General features: G+C 43.4%; 3 protein-coding genes across 9 annotated transcripts; 1 reads left to right on the plus strand and 2 right to left on the minus strand.

Moving 5' to 3' along the window:
• Positions 1-65: 65 nt before the first annotated feature.
• LOC6645006 (adenylyl cyclase X E) lies at positions 66-5,091 on the minus strand. Of its 7 annotated transcripts, none has more exons than XM_023177166.2 (12): positions 5,026-5,089; positions 4,139-4,400; positions 3,234-4,057; positions 2,901-3,182; positions 2,545-2,830; positions 2,304-2,479; positions 2,003-2,218; positions 1,694-1,940; positions 1,287-1,633; positions 1,130-1,224; positions 914-1,065; positions 66-847 (listed from the first exon to the last, which is right to left on the minus strand). In XM_023177166.2, the coding sequence occupies exons 2-12, from the start codon at positions 4,262-4,264 to the stop codon at positions 122-124; spliced, it is 3,477 nt and encodes a 1,158-aa protein (XP_023032934.1). In that variant the 5' UTR covers positions 4,265-4,400; positions 5,026-5,089; the 3' UTR covers positions 66-121. The 7 variants fall into 7 exon arrangements, with proteins under 7 accessions (XP_023032934.1, XP_023032936.1, XP_023032938.1 ...); XM_023177168.2 differs by lacking the exon at positions 5,026-5,089 and adding an exon at positions 4,561-4,687; XM_023177169.2 differs by lacking the exon at positions 66-847 and having other exon boundaries at positions 936-1,065; positions 1,134-1,224; positions 5,026-5,090.
• Positions 5,092-5,629: 538 nt separating this feature from the next.
• Positions 5,630-8,221, plus strand: LOC6644993 (regulation of nuclear pre-mRNA domain-containing protein 1B). The gene is made up of 4 exons (XM_002067723.4): positions 5,630-6,118; positions 6,191-6,888; positions 6,950-7,093; positions 7,726-8,221. Exons 1-4 carry the CDS (start codon positions 5,968-5,970, stop codon positions 7,876-7,878), a joined length of 1,146 nt encoding a protein of 381 aa, XP_002067759.1. The 5' UTR covers positions 5,630-5,967; the 3' UTR covers positions 7,879-8,221.
• Positions 8,215-14,027, minus strand: LOC6644994 (intraflagellar transport protein 172 homolog). Its single transcript, XM_002067724.4, has 5 exons — positions 13,909-14,027; positions 13,504-13,849; positions 13,044-13,330; positions 11,933-12,976; positions 8,215-11,797 (listed from the first exon to the last, which is right to left on the minus strand). Exons 1-5 carry the CDS (start codon positions 13,945-13,947, stop codon positions 8,249-8,251), a joined length of 5,265 nt encoding a protein of 1,754 aa, XP_002067760.1. The 5' UTR covers positions 13,948-14,027; the 3' UTR covers positions 8,215-8,248.
• Positions 14,028-15,839: the final 1,812 nt, after the last annotated feature.

Raw genomic sequence — 15,839 nt, forward strand, 5'->3', positions numbered from 1 at the left:
GGCAGCCCTGCTTATCCATGTAATAGTTGAACAACTTCCCGAGGAGTCTTCTTTATATTTATGTATATTTTAACAAAATATTTATCTATTTACATTTTGGCATTAAGTTCTAGATGTGTAACTAGCTGGCTTGGCTTTGATGTGGCAGAAAATCTTTGTATTCCGAATCCGTGGCTAGAATATATGTAGGTATATTTCCGCGTCCTTTGACAAAAGTCATGCCTCGATAATTGCATTGTATATTGAATTCTCGCAATTTGAGGGCCGTCTTCTCGGTCACTTGTATTTTGCCAGGGACACCCGTTGAGTCCATGCGTGAGGCCATGTTGACTGGATTGCCCCAGATATCATAGTGGGGCTTCGATATACCAACAACTCCAGCCATGGCACGACCGTGTGAGATGCCAATCCGGAGCATGCCGTAATCCGTACTCCCTTCATACTCGGATTGCATATTCTCGGCATTGAATCGTCGCATGGTGCGCATCAGTTCCAGTGCAAATTTTGCCATCACATGGACCACCTCACCGTTGCTATTGTTATTACTATTACCCAGACTGCTCCGATGAGCACGTGGCACTACATTGCCTTCATACTGACCACGTTCCAGATCCAGATCCAAGGCAATGTTACTCCCATTGCCAACCGGAACACGCTGTACGCCCTCCGAGTTTCTAGCTCTCCCCGTATAATTGCTCCGTCTTCCATTCGGCATAAGCGAGACATTGCGGAATTTTATTTGGGGAGCATGCTCAGATCGGGAAACATCCAAACCACAGGCAGCCATATAAGTCCAATTGGCCACCTTGATCTTCTCCACACGCATGCTGCAGGCATATTTGTTCAACTGCCATAGCAATTAAAAAAAGATTGATAAGTTCGAGACTTTCATTATGGATGCGTAATTACCTACCACATCATCGAAATCACAGATTATCTCGTTCAATACCCTCAAACCAATTTTATCCGTATCGAATCCCTTGATGGAGGCAAACATCACAGCCACATTATCATACTCCTCATAGTAGAGTTCATTTTGCAATTGAGTGGACAAATAGTAATCAGCTGTTGATGGTCGAATTGGATTTAGTTAGATGTCAACTGTCAAACACGAATTCGCTTAACTTACCCACATGAGAGGGCAATATGTTTGTGAGCAGAACTTTAATCGTATCATTCGTGATAAGGGCATCCTCTTGTTTGGTCAGCAATTGTCTCTTCCAGCTGGAGTGAGGAGAATACTAGTTTTTGAAAAGAAATTCGCAACTTTTCATTGGCTCTCTTACTTGTAATCTACTTTGGCAATAAACTCTGTCTGACGTTCCATCAAATGAAATATTCCCAGGGTTATAAAGATCAGCAAAATGTGCGAATACTCAGCATTGAAATTAACATTTGTCGATGGGCTGCTGGCGAATATATAATTGAATTCGAATACAACCAACACGGCATATGACACGGTGATGATTGTAGAAAAGATTGCCTTGACGACAAAGGGTATACGGGTGAAAATCAGCGACATGCCAATGACCAGAGTCATGCAATTGGTGAGAATCCATGGGTGGAAACAATAAACACGATCCTCATAGGTCGAACTAAGCTCATATACAGTCTCATCGCCGCCACAGTCTATCTGAAAGAAGGGAATAGTTTGAGAGGGTTCTCTAGAGATATTTCAAGTTGAACAACTTACTACTTGCATGGCCGCTACGGCACAATAGGAGAGTATAATCAGGAAATATATGGCTATCCGTAGAACGATATTACGCTGCATTACATCCGACATGTTGTAAATGAAATGACTGATCCGACTATGGGGCAGAGCTTGTTCCGCATCAGAGACATACATAATCCAGAGTTTCTTATACCATGAGACAATCAGCAGCATGGTGAGTAGAACGATTGTGGTGCCATCTATATACCAATAATGATATTTTGGACTGAAAGCCAAGTGTTAAGCCTTCAATCGGTGACACACTAATTGATGTAGGGTTATACTTACTCCTTGCTGAGCAATTGAATGGACAGAAGGCCGATGTAGATAACCCAGGATAGAGCTATGCTATACTTAAGCATTATATCCGGCTCTAGTACATACTGTTGTTCCCATTTTCGATTTCGAAAGAGTAGACAACACGAACTAATATTACGACGAAAGCTCTCCTCTTCCATTTCATCTTGGGTTAATTTCGTGCTGCGTCGCCACAATTTCGTTAGCCTGGACGGGGAAGGGAGATTGAGATGAGAATATCAATTGGTTTTATTGTCAGTTCCATTGGTTTCTTATGTTTTCATTGCATTACTGTATACGCCCGATGGGCATTTTGTCCAATTCCCGGCACATTTCCAGCTTGGCCTGGTTACGTACTTGATTGTATTGATGCAGCGTCGAGTTGTGCATGAAATTCGCTTTGCAGGCCTCGCTCAGTTTCTTGGCCTGTCGTTCGCGTTGCACGCGACGCGGATCATGCATGGGGGCCTACAACTTTCGGTTTTTGGTGTAAATTGTGCAACTCATCAGTAAGTATGATTGGTTATACTCACGCGCAGTGATTTGATCAGAAAGGTGCGTATGTCATGCTTTTGCAGTACTGGATCTTCGCGTGCCTTTTCGGTGCCATCCTCAAAGAAGTATTCACCGTCCAGGAGTCGCAAAGTTTGCTGGCTAACATGGACACGACCTGTGGCTCCGGTGGCCTCCAAACGATTGGCAATATCCACATCCTTGGACCAGATATCAAATTGCCATTTCGCAGCACCAATTACACCAGACAGAACATCACCTGAATGTACACCAATGCGCATATCGATATTGAGATGACGTTTCTCCCTAAAAATAGCAGCAAGAAATGAAAGAATATCAATGGCCTTATGACTTATTGTTAGTTAACCAGGCTTACCTCACATCTCGTATATCCTTGATCATTCGTAGACCCAAATCCACACAGCATTTGGCATGATCGTCATTCTTACTTACCAATCCAGCTACACAATAATAACAATCGCCCAAAAATTTGATCCTCAGCACATTGTACTCCTCGCTGGCAATGTCGAAGCGTACGAATAGATCATGTAGCGCCTCCACTAGCTTTTTCACATCCAATGTGGTGGTCAAGTGGGTATAGTTGACCACATCGGCATATAGCACAGTGACATCCTTATGAGGCTCGATGAAGAGGGTACTGCGAAAGCGAAAAAAATTAGTTGTGAATTGAAGAACTTGGGCAACTCACTCATGATCGGGTTGCCGCCATCGCTTCAAGGTCTGACTATTATCACTACTCCGTAAATCTATGTGGGATCGCTGCTGATGCTGTCGCTTGGATCGTTCGACACGATTCTTAACATCTTCTTGCAGGCGATCGGCTATCTGATTGGGTAAAATACTTAATAGGAGACTACGCTCCTGATCACGAGCATATCGCAGGAGTAGATTCTCTTCGACATATTGACGACGATCCAGAAATGTTGTCCTTAACGCTATGTCGCGCATCAGGCGAAAGAATATGCCCAACAGATTGACACAGCTCAGATAGATGGCTTCGTTGAGAATGCTATGCATTTGATTATCCTCCTTGGAGGTGATCACAAAGCTATAGTTGATTATGTAGCACAGTGTGACAGCTGTTCCCAGGACAAATGGTTGCAATAAATATGGAACAGGCATAAACATATAGATGGCATACAGGGTATAGGCATCATAGATGGGATTTAATATATTGTTGCTGCTCGTCGCATGATACACATTGAGTCCAATATCCATGAGGACCATAACACTAACAGCTAGCCACGATGAGGCATAGACTATCCAATTGTATTTGCAGACCAATTCGTTGCGAAAATTAACCGACAATATAAACCAAATGAGAACGCCGGACACTAAATAGACAGCCATATCCATGTAGACTAAAGATCGCTCTGAGGATGTCAGCAAGAGTAGGGCGTGTAATATCGAAACAAAGAGTTGAATAAAAATGAATAGTGAGAGATAACCGACGCGTAGACGTCGCATATATAGGTCATAGGACTCTTCCAATTCCAGATTGCGGCATTTTCGCTAAAGAGATCAAGAGAGAGATGAAGATTAGGTTGGTTCGGTTCGGTTCCGGGAAGGGGGGATCAAACTATACCAACTCACCACTAAATATGTCCATTCCCAGTTCTTTTCATGAAGTGAAGTCTGTGACTGTTCGATATTTGTTGGGGAGACACTAAACGGATTCTTACTCGTATATTCGATGGCCGAATCGAAATAGGAGTTCATGTTTGCTTCTTTCAATTCGTTATGTATTGTTTTTGGGTTTCGATTTTCCAGACTTGAGCATTTTAGTTTGCCAGTTTATTGTATTTTTGGCTTCTGAGCTGTGTATTTTTCTATTATCAGATTAAACAATTAACCACTAAAGAAAAAACAAAAAAGAAACAACAAAATCATATTAACACTACAACCGTTTGAGTCAGGCAATTTGACGGTTTATGGGCTTATCGGAGTCCCACAGAGAAAGAGAAAGAAAGAGAACTCAGTGAGAGGGGGAGACACTTATGTACATACATACATACATTTATACTTAGAGTAAGTGCGAGAGACAGAGAGCAGGTGAGTGGGATCTGGTTGTCGGGTTGGGGAGCAGGAAGACTAACCATTGGGGACTTTTAGTGATTTTTATTTAACATTTGCCTATACATATCTCTCGTCTATATATACTGCAGATACGGCAGCCAATTTAGCAATTTGTCTAATATGTTATTGATAGTGCTAATGGTTTGTAAATCGCACACATCACAATTATGGCCAGCTTGGGTGTTTGATTACTTTATCTCTGCCATTGCAGACCACCGATGCACAATTGTTTATTGCCTTTCATGCCAGTTAGGTTAATGTCGAAACACTTGAAATGCAATTCGCACTTCACTTTCGTTCTGGTTAAATAAATACGATAATAATTAATAAAAAATTAACACCACTTAAGCTCGTTGCGACTGCTACAAGTCAATACAATATAACGGACAGGTATCACAAATTACTCTTTGGCGGGGGCTGATAAGGCGGCGCAATGTTTACGGTCCTATACATATATACTCAGGTATATATATAGATATATATATATATTCCAACGACACGATCCAAAGCGTCTGAATTCCTACGACCAACTGAGGAAATGAGTTTAGCCAACAATTTGCTAGCGGTAAGAAGAGTGAGTGTCAGTTGGCTTGTTATCAGGTGTAAAGTTTACGTGTGTGTGTGTCTGTGTGTGCTTGAATGTGAGTTGAATTTTTGCTGATTGATTGATGTTACTGATTGATCATTTATTGGAAAATATATGGCATAGGCATTACACATGCATTTTCAATAGTATCGTTGTTTTTTTTTCCAACTACAAAAGTGAACAGTTTCATTAAATCGTCTATTAAATCCAAAACTAGAAATTTTACTAGCCGCTGCTTAAGTAAAATATTATTTTGCGTCAAATACAAAACAACTGAACTCTATTCCGTTAAATAATTCAAATATGCGCGGCAATTTAAAAATAGAGTTGCCAGATCGCAAAAATTTTAAGTAATTTAGTATTTTTTTGCCAACTAATTCTTTAGTATTTTTCATTTGTCACTTTAATAGCAAGCGTTGCCGGCGCCATTGATAAATTAGAGTGCGTCCTGAAAAATTAAAAATAAAGGTGATTTATAATAAAAATTTTAACCGCACAGCTAAGTTCGAAAACTTTTTCAGTCTGTGTTAAACAAGACAAGGCGCTTTTAAAAAAGATTGTCAATATTATATTAATATTGTTTGGCGATTTTCATTCGGCTATTTGTGTTTAAATATATTTTTTGCTGCCGTTGCCACTCAGCTGAGATGGACGATACGGTGCAAATTATCGCGAATTGATACGGCCAACAGGTGGCGCTGCTACCACAGTGAAATAGTGTGGGTGTTTTTATTATATTGAGATTTCGTGGATCCCGGATATGTCCGCTTTCACGGAGACTGCTTTGCTGAAAAGGCTTGGGGAGTTAAACAGCAGCCAACAGAGCATCCAGACATTGTCTCTGTGGCTGATTCACCATAGAAAACATAGTGCATCCATTGTCCAGACCTGGCAACGCGAGCTCCAGAATGGTTTGTTCTTAATTCCAAGGAATTCATCAATTACATCGATTGTGACCATATGCTATAATTTTGGTTTTATAGTTCCAGAACCCAAGAAGCTGACATTCATGTACCTAGCCAACGATGTGATCCAGAACAGTAAAAAGAAGGGCCCAGAATATGGCAAGGAGTACAGTCATGTGCTGCCCAAGGCATTTGCCCATATTGGTGAGGCATGCAACTCGGACAAACTGCTTGGCAGTCTAGGACGTATCCTCAACATATGGTTAGAGCGTGGAGTCTATGATTCCAAGACCATTGCCGACTACAGAGCGCGCCTGCATCGTGAAGGCAGCAGCAGTAGTAATGGTGCTGGTAAATCTCATAACCAAAGTGAGGTCGCCGCCGCCGTAGTAGAGAATAACAACAGTAGCAAAGGGGACAAGTCCGAGAAACGGGAGAAGCGTAAGCATGAGGAGCGCCATTCAAAATCAAAGCGGCCACGGCAACATCATCATCATCATCATCAACATCATACTCATCACAACAATAGCGCTCCCGCTGTTGTCGAGGAGCAGCCAAAGACGGAGATGGAAAATGGCCATACTCCACCATACGTGCCATTGGGCGAACCTCCCGAACCAGAGGAACTGATCAAAGCTCTAGTGAACATCGAGAACTCCTCCTCCAGCGATGCTGTGGTTAGGGAGCGTATTGCCAAATTGCCTCAGGAGATATCCGAAATCAGTTGTATTAGCAAACTGGAGGATAAGGATAAAGCCAAGGCCTTGGCCAAGCAGGTCTTGACAGAGCAAATCTCCTCAATTGGAATAATTTCATTAATGAATTTGTAAATTTCAGGTGAATGAGGCAGTTGAATTGCTCAATAACTACAATGCCCGTCTAGCTGCTGAAATGGAGGAGCGTACCAAACTGGCCGCCATGTTACGTGACTTTCAGGCTGAACAAAAGGAGCTGCTTACCCAGGCCGAGCAGAGATTAGATGTATGTTATCCTTATCCATACTATACATATGTCTATCTGATTAGTTAGCTTAATATAAGATTTCTTTTTTATTTTCTGTAACCTTGCAGAGTGGAATTAGTTATCAAAGTGTTATTATATGTGTATATATTGTAAATTCCTCCGTTCTGAATGTCTTTGCCCGAATCCATAGAAGTTGTTTTAATTATGATATCTTACTATATTTTCCGAAATCAATATTCTACAATCCGCTTTTCTTATTTGTTGTGTAGCAAAGATTTAGGATCTAGTAGATTGTAATTCAATTACTGCAAGGTTACTTTAACTTCGATCATTCGAGGTTAGCTACCGCGATCTTTTGCAATAAATTCGGAGCACCTTTTTGAGTTCAACATTTTGTTCGAATATGTAAATGTCTGAATTCGTAATGAGTAATTTGAACTTAATTCTCGTATACTGAATTAATTGTGTCACATTTAAAGTACAGGTTATTCAAGTCTCTTCATTAATTGTGTTTCACTAAATGTTAATTTACCAACTCATTCATAAATTTCATTCATTTACGTTCTGTTGTTTGTTTGTAAATACATTAAATGTTTAAATAGTTAATTATATTGCAAAATAATTGACATGTCTTTTCGATTGCTTTACAGGAACATAAAAAAAAATTGGCCAAGATGCTGGGTCTACAGAAGGAGATACACGATCATTTATCCAATTTACCCGATCTTACTCAATTGCCAGATGTAACTGGAGGCCTGGCCCCTTTGCCCTCAGCAGGTGATCTCTTCAATGCCCTTCACTGATTAGATGGTTCTCCCCCTCCCCCAGCAAGATCGAACAGAAAGCAGAGAGTTTATCAGGAACAATTTAAGTCAAATCCTAAAATAAACAAGACAACATCTAACTACAACAACAGGATCAAGAAAATAATTATACAACAAAGAAAGCAAAGAAAAAAACACTAAAAAAAAAGAAAGAAAGAATTGCAACAGCTAATTATATATATATATATATTATGTATTGTCCTATACGTGACCCACTTAGCACCCTAGACGAAACAAGAAGAAAACCCAAAACAACAATTATTGTAATCCACATTTATTATTGACGGTTCAATTATAGCATATACACAACAAAGATAAAAAACGTTTTCAACTCTTCCTCCGTTTTATTTCAGTGCATTACATAATTGGCAGATCCTTGCCATTTCTCGGTGAAGTGTATGATATCGGCTATGCCACTGGCTGGCGACATCTTCATGGCCACCGAGAATTTGCTCCATACATCCCGATTTACCTGCTGATTACTACTTGATGACTGAAAGGTAACCGGTTGACGTCCGCGAACTGGATAACCACTTAGCAGGCAGGCCTGATCATTTGGACCCAAACTGGATTCATATAAGCCGCGATCATCGGTGGGTAACTGCTGATCCACCTGCTGATCCATGCTAACAGCAAGTACCCATTCGCGGACCTCTTCATGCAGATTGGGCTCGTTCTTCAGATGTATATCCTCGGGCAGAGGTACAGAGCTGGGGAAATCTGTGCTAGCCAAATCGGTGTGATCAACCAGATTGCCCGAACCCTCCTCGATGGCCTCGCACACATCCAGATAGTGATTAAGCATAACAAATGCTTCAGCCTCACGTCCCGCCTGCCGCAGATCCATCCCAGCCTCAAAGAAACCCTTGTCAACAGGCAGTATGTCTGTATGGCGTAGCAAAGCCAACGAGAGACGCAATGCCACTGGCTGCAGAGATGGCACCTCTCGGCAGGCCGATCTGACAGCATAATAGTGGGCAATCAGTAGAAACTGTTGCACGCTGACGCTGAATGCACTTGGACCCGTTTCACTGGAGGAACTGGAGAGCGCTTGCATCAGACGATGGAGAAAATCTCGCAGTTGCCTCCAGAGTAAGCCATTCTCCGTTTGCTCTTCCCTTAGGGCCAGACAGTCCAGAGCGATCCTCGTGTAGATATTGAAGTGGGCCTCAATGGGCGGAGCTCCGTACGTGAGATAGAGTCCCAGGGCAGGGGCACAATTACCCTCACGAATGAGTTGAGCCGCATAGACGGCTACATACTTCTGCAAAACGGATGGATTCAGTTGTTTTGCCTTCTCCAGGCAGCGTTGCCATTGACCCTGCTCGGCCAGTAGATCCAAAGCGGAGATTATGTCAATATCAGCAAGCTGCTCGACATTTCCTTCATGCTTGAGGCAGGATTTCTGCTGTTGCTCCACATAGGCCAGCAGCTGGAGATCTGCATCGATTTCCTTGGCCAGACGACGAGCCTTGCTCCACTGTTCCGTCTTAATGAACACATCCACCGCCTGCTTGGGCATATCAGCGGCCAAATAGAGCTGAGCAGCTGGTCCTATCTGTTTAATGGCCATGAGACGTGGTCCCAAAGCCTGGGCCAGTTCCTGTGCATCTTGACCTTCCAGAAACTGATTACAAATTTCAGCGGCTCGCAACAGAGCACGCTCCAAAGTGGCCGCATCTTCGGCATTAGATGAATCGATTTGCATAAGGCATTCGGCTGCCTTGCGGAACTGTTCCCGCTTGGCGAATTCAGCTGCTCGCTGCAGATAGCCACGGGAATCGGTGGCAGAATCTTCGCTCTGATTCTGACCACGCTGTTGCTGGGCCTGCAGACGCCTCAAATCATTTAGAGCCGAGGGATAGTGCTCTTCGGCCACGCGCAAGGCATCATCGTACAGGGATTCCTGCTTATAATGATCAATGATGAGATCGGGACGCTGGGCTCGCAGTAGTAAGGCCTCGTAATCCTTATAGTTGCGTGTCTCCAGAGCTGATGAGGCCTGGCCAATGAGAACTTCGTTGACAGCTTCGGGCAGATGCAGTTCCGCTACATTGAGAGCTGCATTCCAGTCTCCAGCATGCTGATACATTAGAATGGCCTCTTTGGGCTTGTGTGCCTTGAGAAATTCAGCCTCTGCTTCCTCGAACTTGCCCTCATCCTCCAGTGACATGGCTATTTTCAAATGTACTTCATCGGTGGGCTTGCCGGCAAAACGGCACAGTTCCATGGCAAATTCGAATTGCCCCGAGTCGCAGGCGAAATCCACGGCAGTGTCTAGCAGTCCCAGTTTACTTAACAGACGCACAGCACTCTCCAGGGGCATGGACTTGGCCCACATATAGGCCACTTGCTGACTGGCACCTTCAGTACCCTTTTGCTTGGCTACACGATAGCCATCCTCCCAGCGTGCCGAGGAGCAGTACATATGCACAGCGGATTTCCAGTCGCCCGATGCAATGAAATGTAATTCCGCATTCTTGAGCTTGCCCCGTGATTCTAGTTGCCGAGCCAAATGGAGATGCGTGCTATCCAGAAGATCTTTATGATAGCGTTCTACCAAACGGATCATCGAATCGTAGAGCTCCCTCCTTTTGTACATAGCTATAGCCAAATCCGGCTCATTTACTGCTATTAGTACTTTTTCGGCATCCCGATACTTGCCCTGTTCCTCGAGATTACTGGCCAATTGAATAAATAGCTCACGAAGCTGCTCTGTCTTTAGATACTTCTCACCGATGACATACGCTCGCTCCCATTTGCCATGACGATTTAGCAGTTCAATGGCATCCTTATAGAGATTTGCTCGCACTAACAAATCCTCTGCCCCGTCTAGATCACCTGCAAATGCCAAGTGCTTAGACAAATCCAGGGCATAGCGTTGAATTAGCTCCGGTTCATCCAGGACTTTGGCTATTTGGACTGCTTTGCGCCATTGTTTGGCGCCCACAGCTGCTTCGAGGGCCTTTTGGGTGGCTCCCGCCTCGATATAGTGATTAATGGAGGCATCTAATTGCTTGCGTCCCACCAACCAATCGCCCCATTGCTCTTCCAAGGCTGTCACCTCTTGGGGAGCCACCACACGTGCCAATTCCAGGGCCCTGGCATAGGCTCCACCTTTGCGATAAAGGGCCAAGGCTGCTTCTGGCCGGGACAAACGATGGGCTATATCACCGGCCAATTCGTAGAGTTCACTGTGGACCAATCCTTCGGTTACCTGCAACATTAGCTGCTCATCCTGCAACAATTGCGGCGTCTTGAGAGCCAGGCGAGCCGCTCTCGCCGGCTTATTTGCTTTTAAGTACAAGGCCATTGCCTGTTGCAGTTCACCCTGATCCTCCAAGACCTGACCGGCCTTCTCCTGTTGTTCGCTGTTTAAAAGAAAATCCATATGCTGTTCCTTCAGTTCCGTCAATCGTGCATATCCCCGCCGTTCGGCTAGGGCAACTGCCTCATCCCACATGCGCAGCTGTTGGTACATTTTGAGGGCTGCCTCAATGTCCCCCTGCTCCAAATATATTCTCTCTGCCGTTCGCAAATCAGAGTTGAGCAGCGCTAACTTGGCACGCACCTCGGGACAATGGATGCCTGGTGTGCCCGTCGACTCTTCAAATTCATCTGCCTGCTGGATCATTTCAGCCAGATAATATGCTTTGGATACATTACCTAGGGCGGCATAGCAACGTTGCGCCACCCGCAGATTGCCATCTTCTAGAGAAATAATGGCCAAATTATGCCACATGGCCTTGGCTGCTGGTTTATCACCCAAAGTCTCCAAGAAGTGTACGGCACGTCCGAAATCGCTATCATTAACAGCCGTCCCGAATTCCACAAGACCTTCGTCCAGTTGATAGCTATGCTCACTGGGACCATCTTGAGTGCGGACCACAGTGCGACCCTGCAAAGCGAAACGCATGTTGGAAGTGGAATGAACATTAAATCATACCTAATATTAGTAAGTTGGCTTTGTGAGTTCCTTCAACTCCCCTTTTCTTTCCTAAATAAAGATGGTTTGAAAATATTTTGGACTTACATTTTCTCTGAGCACTTCGATAGCCTCTCCTCGCATATTTTGCATGGTTACATGCTCCGGCAGATCAATGTTATACCATATGGCCAAATTGCTATTACTTTGGGCCACCACCACATCGCTCTGTGGAACCCATTGGACAAATGAGATATTACTTAGAAGGGTTTGCTTTTTGCCCGTGTAGTTGTCGACCAAAATTAAGCGAAGTTTCTTATCTCGAAAGAGCAATTTGTGGGCCGTCTCGCTGAGTTCGAGCCAATCGATCTTTGTCTCGTGATTGATTTGTCCACTGGTCAAACGAGTGACTAAATCGACCACACAAATTGTCTTGGCATCTAGCAGAAAGGCCAATTTCTTGTTACCCCGTCCATTGCCGCGCTCATTGAGCCGAACTGAGATGACATGTGGGTTAACGAACTCTGTGCGCACAGAGCCCAAAATGGAATTATCCCCATACTCCACGAGGCTCAATTCGCCCACATTGAAGACCAGACACACGTTGGGATTCTCGAAATAGAAACGCTCGTGATGTCCGGATGCTGTCCAAGGGACTTCGCTTGATAGATTACGCGTTAGATCGCACAGAATGAGGGACTCTTCAGTGCGTGCCACCAAGTAGTTGTCCTTGCCCATTATCCGTACGTCATCTATTTCTAGTCCCAATTGCGATTCAATGGTTAGCTGTTGTTGTGGTTCGGCCAATGATCGTACTAGCAGCTGACTGGGCGCCACAAAGATCAGCTCGAATTTATCCTGCCAAATGGTACGCTTTAGGACTGACTCATACAAAAGAACAGCACCACTGACCGAGCCAAGAGCGAGACGAGCCCCGTCGCGTCGCCATATCAAAGCACTTAGCGTATAGAGACAAGGGATCTCTTTGCTGGCACTCTCACTCCAGGCTCCCTGACGTGGACTCCAGGCATAGATGCGTATACGATCATAGCTACCAAAAGCCACGGCCTGTCCATTGGGACTACATGCAGCCACAGTGAACTCACGTTCGCCTTCCGAACGGGAGTAATCGAAACACCGTAATTGTCGTCCCTATGAAAAAAGAGTGATATTTCATTATACTAAACACCTTAGTGTTTCCAGTAATCCATCTAATTACCATGGTGTCATAGAAGACAATGCGTTGATCACATCCTCCTGCACAGAAGCCACCTTGTGGCCAGGCCAAAGCAAATGGTGGCACCGGATGCTGGACAATCCGACCCAAAGGTTCACTAGCCTCATCCGTCATGAAGTAGCGTATTATTGTGCCATCATTGTGACCACTTAGGAAACCATTACCCTTCGTATTCGATGCCAATGATATGCAGATACTATCGCCTCCGTACAAGCTCTGCGATTTGTTGCTCTTGCTATGCAATGCACGAATTTTTCCATCCTCGAGACCTTTACGGGAAAACAATAGGAAAACAATGGTGTAGGTCTAAACGAAACCATATTTCGGTGCATTTTCATTTGTATTATTGTCTCAACTCATATTACGTATAAAGTAAGTTTTAGTAACAGAACAACCGAAACAATATCGTGAACAACCGATATACATAAACTAGAAGGCTTACCTGCTATAATTGCACCCGAAGACAGCCAAATTAGGGCTGTCACTGCTGTGGCCTGAGGAAACTTATTGCAGATGACCTTCTTGTCATTCCATGACTCACCCAGCTTATAGACATAGACAATACTGTCGCTTTGCCCCACAGCCAATTTGGTTGAGTCCGGACTAAAGGCCAGGCCACGTATCACATATGAGTGTTTGCCATTAGCCGGATTCGCTGGCTTGGTGCTGAATTTGTCGCGTCGTTCGCCTGCATCATCGTAGAGCAATATATGTCGATCTGCTGTGGCAATTGCCAATTTCTGCTGATTCGGTGACCAGGCTAAGCCAGCTATGCGTTGTATTTGCTCCTGTTATAAGAACGATGAGCTAAATACCCAATCCATTCGATGACTTTCGCTCCTCTTACCTGACCCTCTAGCAGAGTACGTAAATATTTCAATTGCATTTTTCCTGGGAAATTTTAAATACAATTTAACTTGGATCCAATTCTGTTCTTTTTTCAGTTGTTTGATACGAACGCTCTAGCCACAAGCCTTTCCGTTTGTTGTGTTCAAATGTCAGTTGTCGTGGCAACTGGCAGTACAAACGCCCAACCCCCTGGCAACCCCCCCTCGAAAGCCACAACACCCACCCTCCCGTTGATTGTTGTCTATTTTCTTGCTACTTCCGTTTTGCGCTCGCCATTCTAAATAAATGCCTTTTGTTTTGAAATGCAGCAGGTGCCGGGTATGCCACAGGATGTAGCAGCCTCTATAGGCGTTTTAGATACATACATATATATACATATATAAGGATATACATGGGGAAGATTCTGGAGGCGCTGGGGATGCGGCTGCTTTAGGATACGATGTCGATGTCGACATTGACAACGACGACCACGAAGGCAACGACGACGAGGACAAAGCTGTTGCTTGGTCTGCTAGGTCGCCAGGCTGGCTCTGCGTTGGCCTAGTCCTGCTTGGCCATTAAACGCATGTGCCTGAGTGTGCTTCAAGAATTAAGAGAAAGTTACTGGAAGAGCGAGTTAAACTAAGAGTACATCAGGACATAGAAAATAGGCATAAATTTGAGCTCTAGCGTCGATTTTTGATGGTTTACGTCAAGGACTGCCTCTAACACATCCTGTCACCTACGTTTGTTATATGTATAAGTTGATATAAGTCCATAGCCTCCCTCTGCCGACAATTTCGTATAAAAAGCAACTTAATATTTTGTAAGAAATTCCACCCTTAGCGGATAAAAAATGTCCTTTACCTTTCAATTTGTTACCAACCCTCATATAACAGTTAGCCTAACTTACGGATAAATTTCACCTCTATCAAATAGTCCCACTGATATAATGCGTTTGTGTCAGTTCATATAGGATGCCCTAAGAAGTACGGACAAGAATAACACTTTGCTCTGCTGAAAAAAAGGTTTGAGGCAAGACTAACTGAATATGTATCACAAGGATAATAGTAAACGCCTCTTTGATACAACATTTTTAGACAGGTTTTCAACCACGGCAGAAAAAAAAAAAACTAAGGTTTACATTTAGAGTATAATTCAAATTTCAAGATGTTGGTAATTATCAATTGATAAGCCAAAGGTTTCACGATGCAATCAGTTTGCCAAAGAAATATCGATTCGTTATCCTTGGGAATCAGGATTATCCATCCGTATGCAATGATTTTGTGTTTAAAATTTAAGCATATATAATAATGACATATGTTGAATATATAAGGGGCAGTGTCTTTTCTGATATCCTTGATGATTATCGTAGACAATGATGAAAAAAAATTGATCATCTAAGAGGTCCTGTTTCTAAGTTTTTCCAGTGATATTCCAGCACTTAGTGATGTCAATTGATTTGCATAGACATGTATTTCCACCTGACCAAAGGTCATCCAGATTCTAATTGAGTTTGTTCCTTTGTTTTTTATGTGTAAGGGATTACAAGTGACAATGAAGCGTGTAGAAATCATATTACATCTCCGCTTCCCGCAAGGACACTCGGAAAGGTCCTTTGCACAGATGACAGTCTTTAATTATAAGGGTCGTTTGACACAACTTTGGTACTGATCGTTTGACACAACTTTGGCCTTGATCTTTCACAGTATCTTTTTTAGACTGAAAAATTCTTTTATCTCAAAGAGTCCGTCAGTCAAAAAAAAAAAAAAAAACAAGCAAGGACTACAATTTGACCAAAGGATGTTCTGATAGTCAGACTTTGCATGATCTAGTAGAGAAATTTTTATTACTTCAAAAATTCGAACAATATTTTTGGAAGAAGATTGATATGCGGATCGATACTCCTGATCTTGTACTTTGCCCTGCAAAGATATGGCCTCAAGAAAT

Source organism: Drosophila willistoni, assembly GCF_018902025.1.
Source record: "Drosophila willistoni isolate 14030-0811.24 chromosome XR unlocalized genomic scaffold, UCI_dwil_1.1 Seg105, whole genome shotgun sequence".
NCBI classification, from domain to species: Eukaryota; Metazoa; Arthropoda; class Insecta; order Diptera; family Drosophilidae; genus Drosophila; species Drosophila willistoni.

Excerpts from the sequence above, each read along its gene's own strand:
- LOC6645006 (XM_023177166.2), bottom strand. The coding sequence starts at position 4,264 with ATGAACTCCTATTTCGATTCGGCCATCGAATATACGAGTAAGAATCCG. Across the intron at positions 1,941-2,002 it reads ATTCAATTGCTCAGCAAGGA|TCCAAAATATCATTATTGGT; the intron begins GTAAGTATAACC and ends CTTGGCTTTCAG. Across the intron at positions 848-913 it reads TCTGTGATTTCGATGATGTG|TTGAACAAATATGCCTGCAG; the intron begins GTAGGTAATTAC and ends TTGCTATGGCAG.
- LOC6644993 (XM_002067723.4), top strand. The coding sequence starts at position 5,968 with ATGTCCGCTTTCACGGAGACTGCTTTGCTGAAAAGGCTTGGGGAGTTA. Across the intron at positions 6,889-6,949 it reads CCAAGGCCTTGGCCAAGCAG|GTGAATGAGGCAGTTGAATT; the intron begins GTCTTGACAGAG and ends TGTAAATTTCAG. Across the intron at positions 7,094-7,725 it reads AGGCCGAGCAGAGATTAGAT|GAACATAAAAAAAAATTGGC; the intron begins GTATGTTATCCT and ends ATTGCTTTACAG.
- LOC6644994 (XM_002067724.4), bottom strand. The coding sequence starts at position 13,947 with ATGCAATTGAAATATTTACGTACTCTGCTAGAGGGTCAG. Across the intron at positions 13,850-13,908 it reads GTACTCTGCTAGAGGGTCAG|GAGCAAATACAACGCATAGC; the intron begins GTAAGAGGAGCG and ends TTCTTATAACAG. Across the intron at positions 13,331-13,503 it reads TTCGGGTGCAATTATAGCAG|GTCTCGAGGATGGAAAAATT; the intron begins GTAAGCCTTCTA and ends TTTCCCGTAAAG.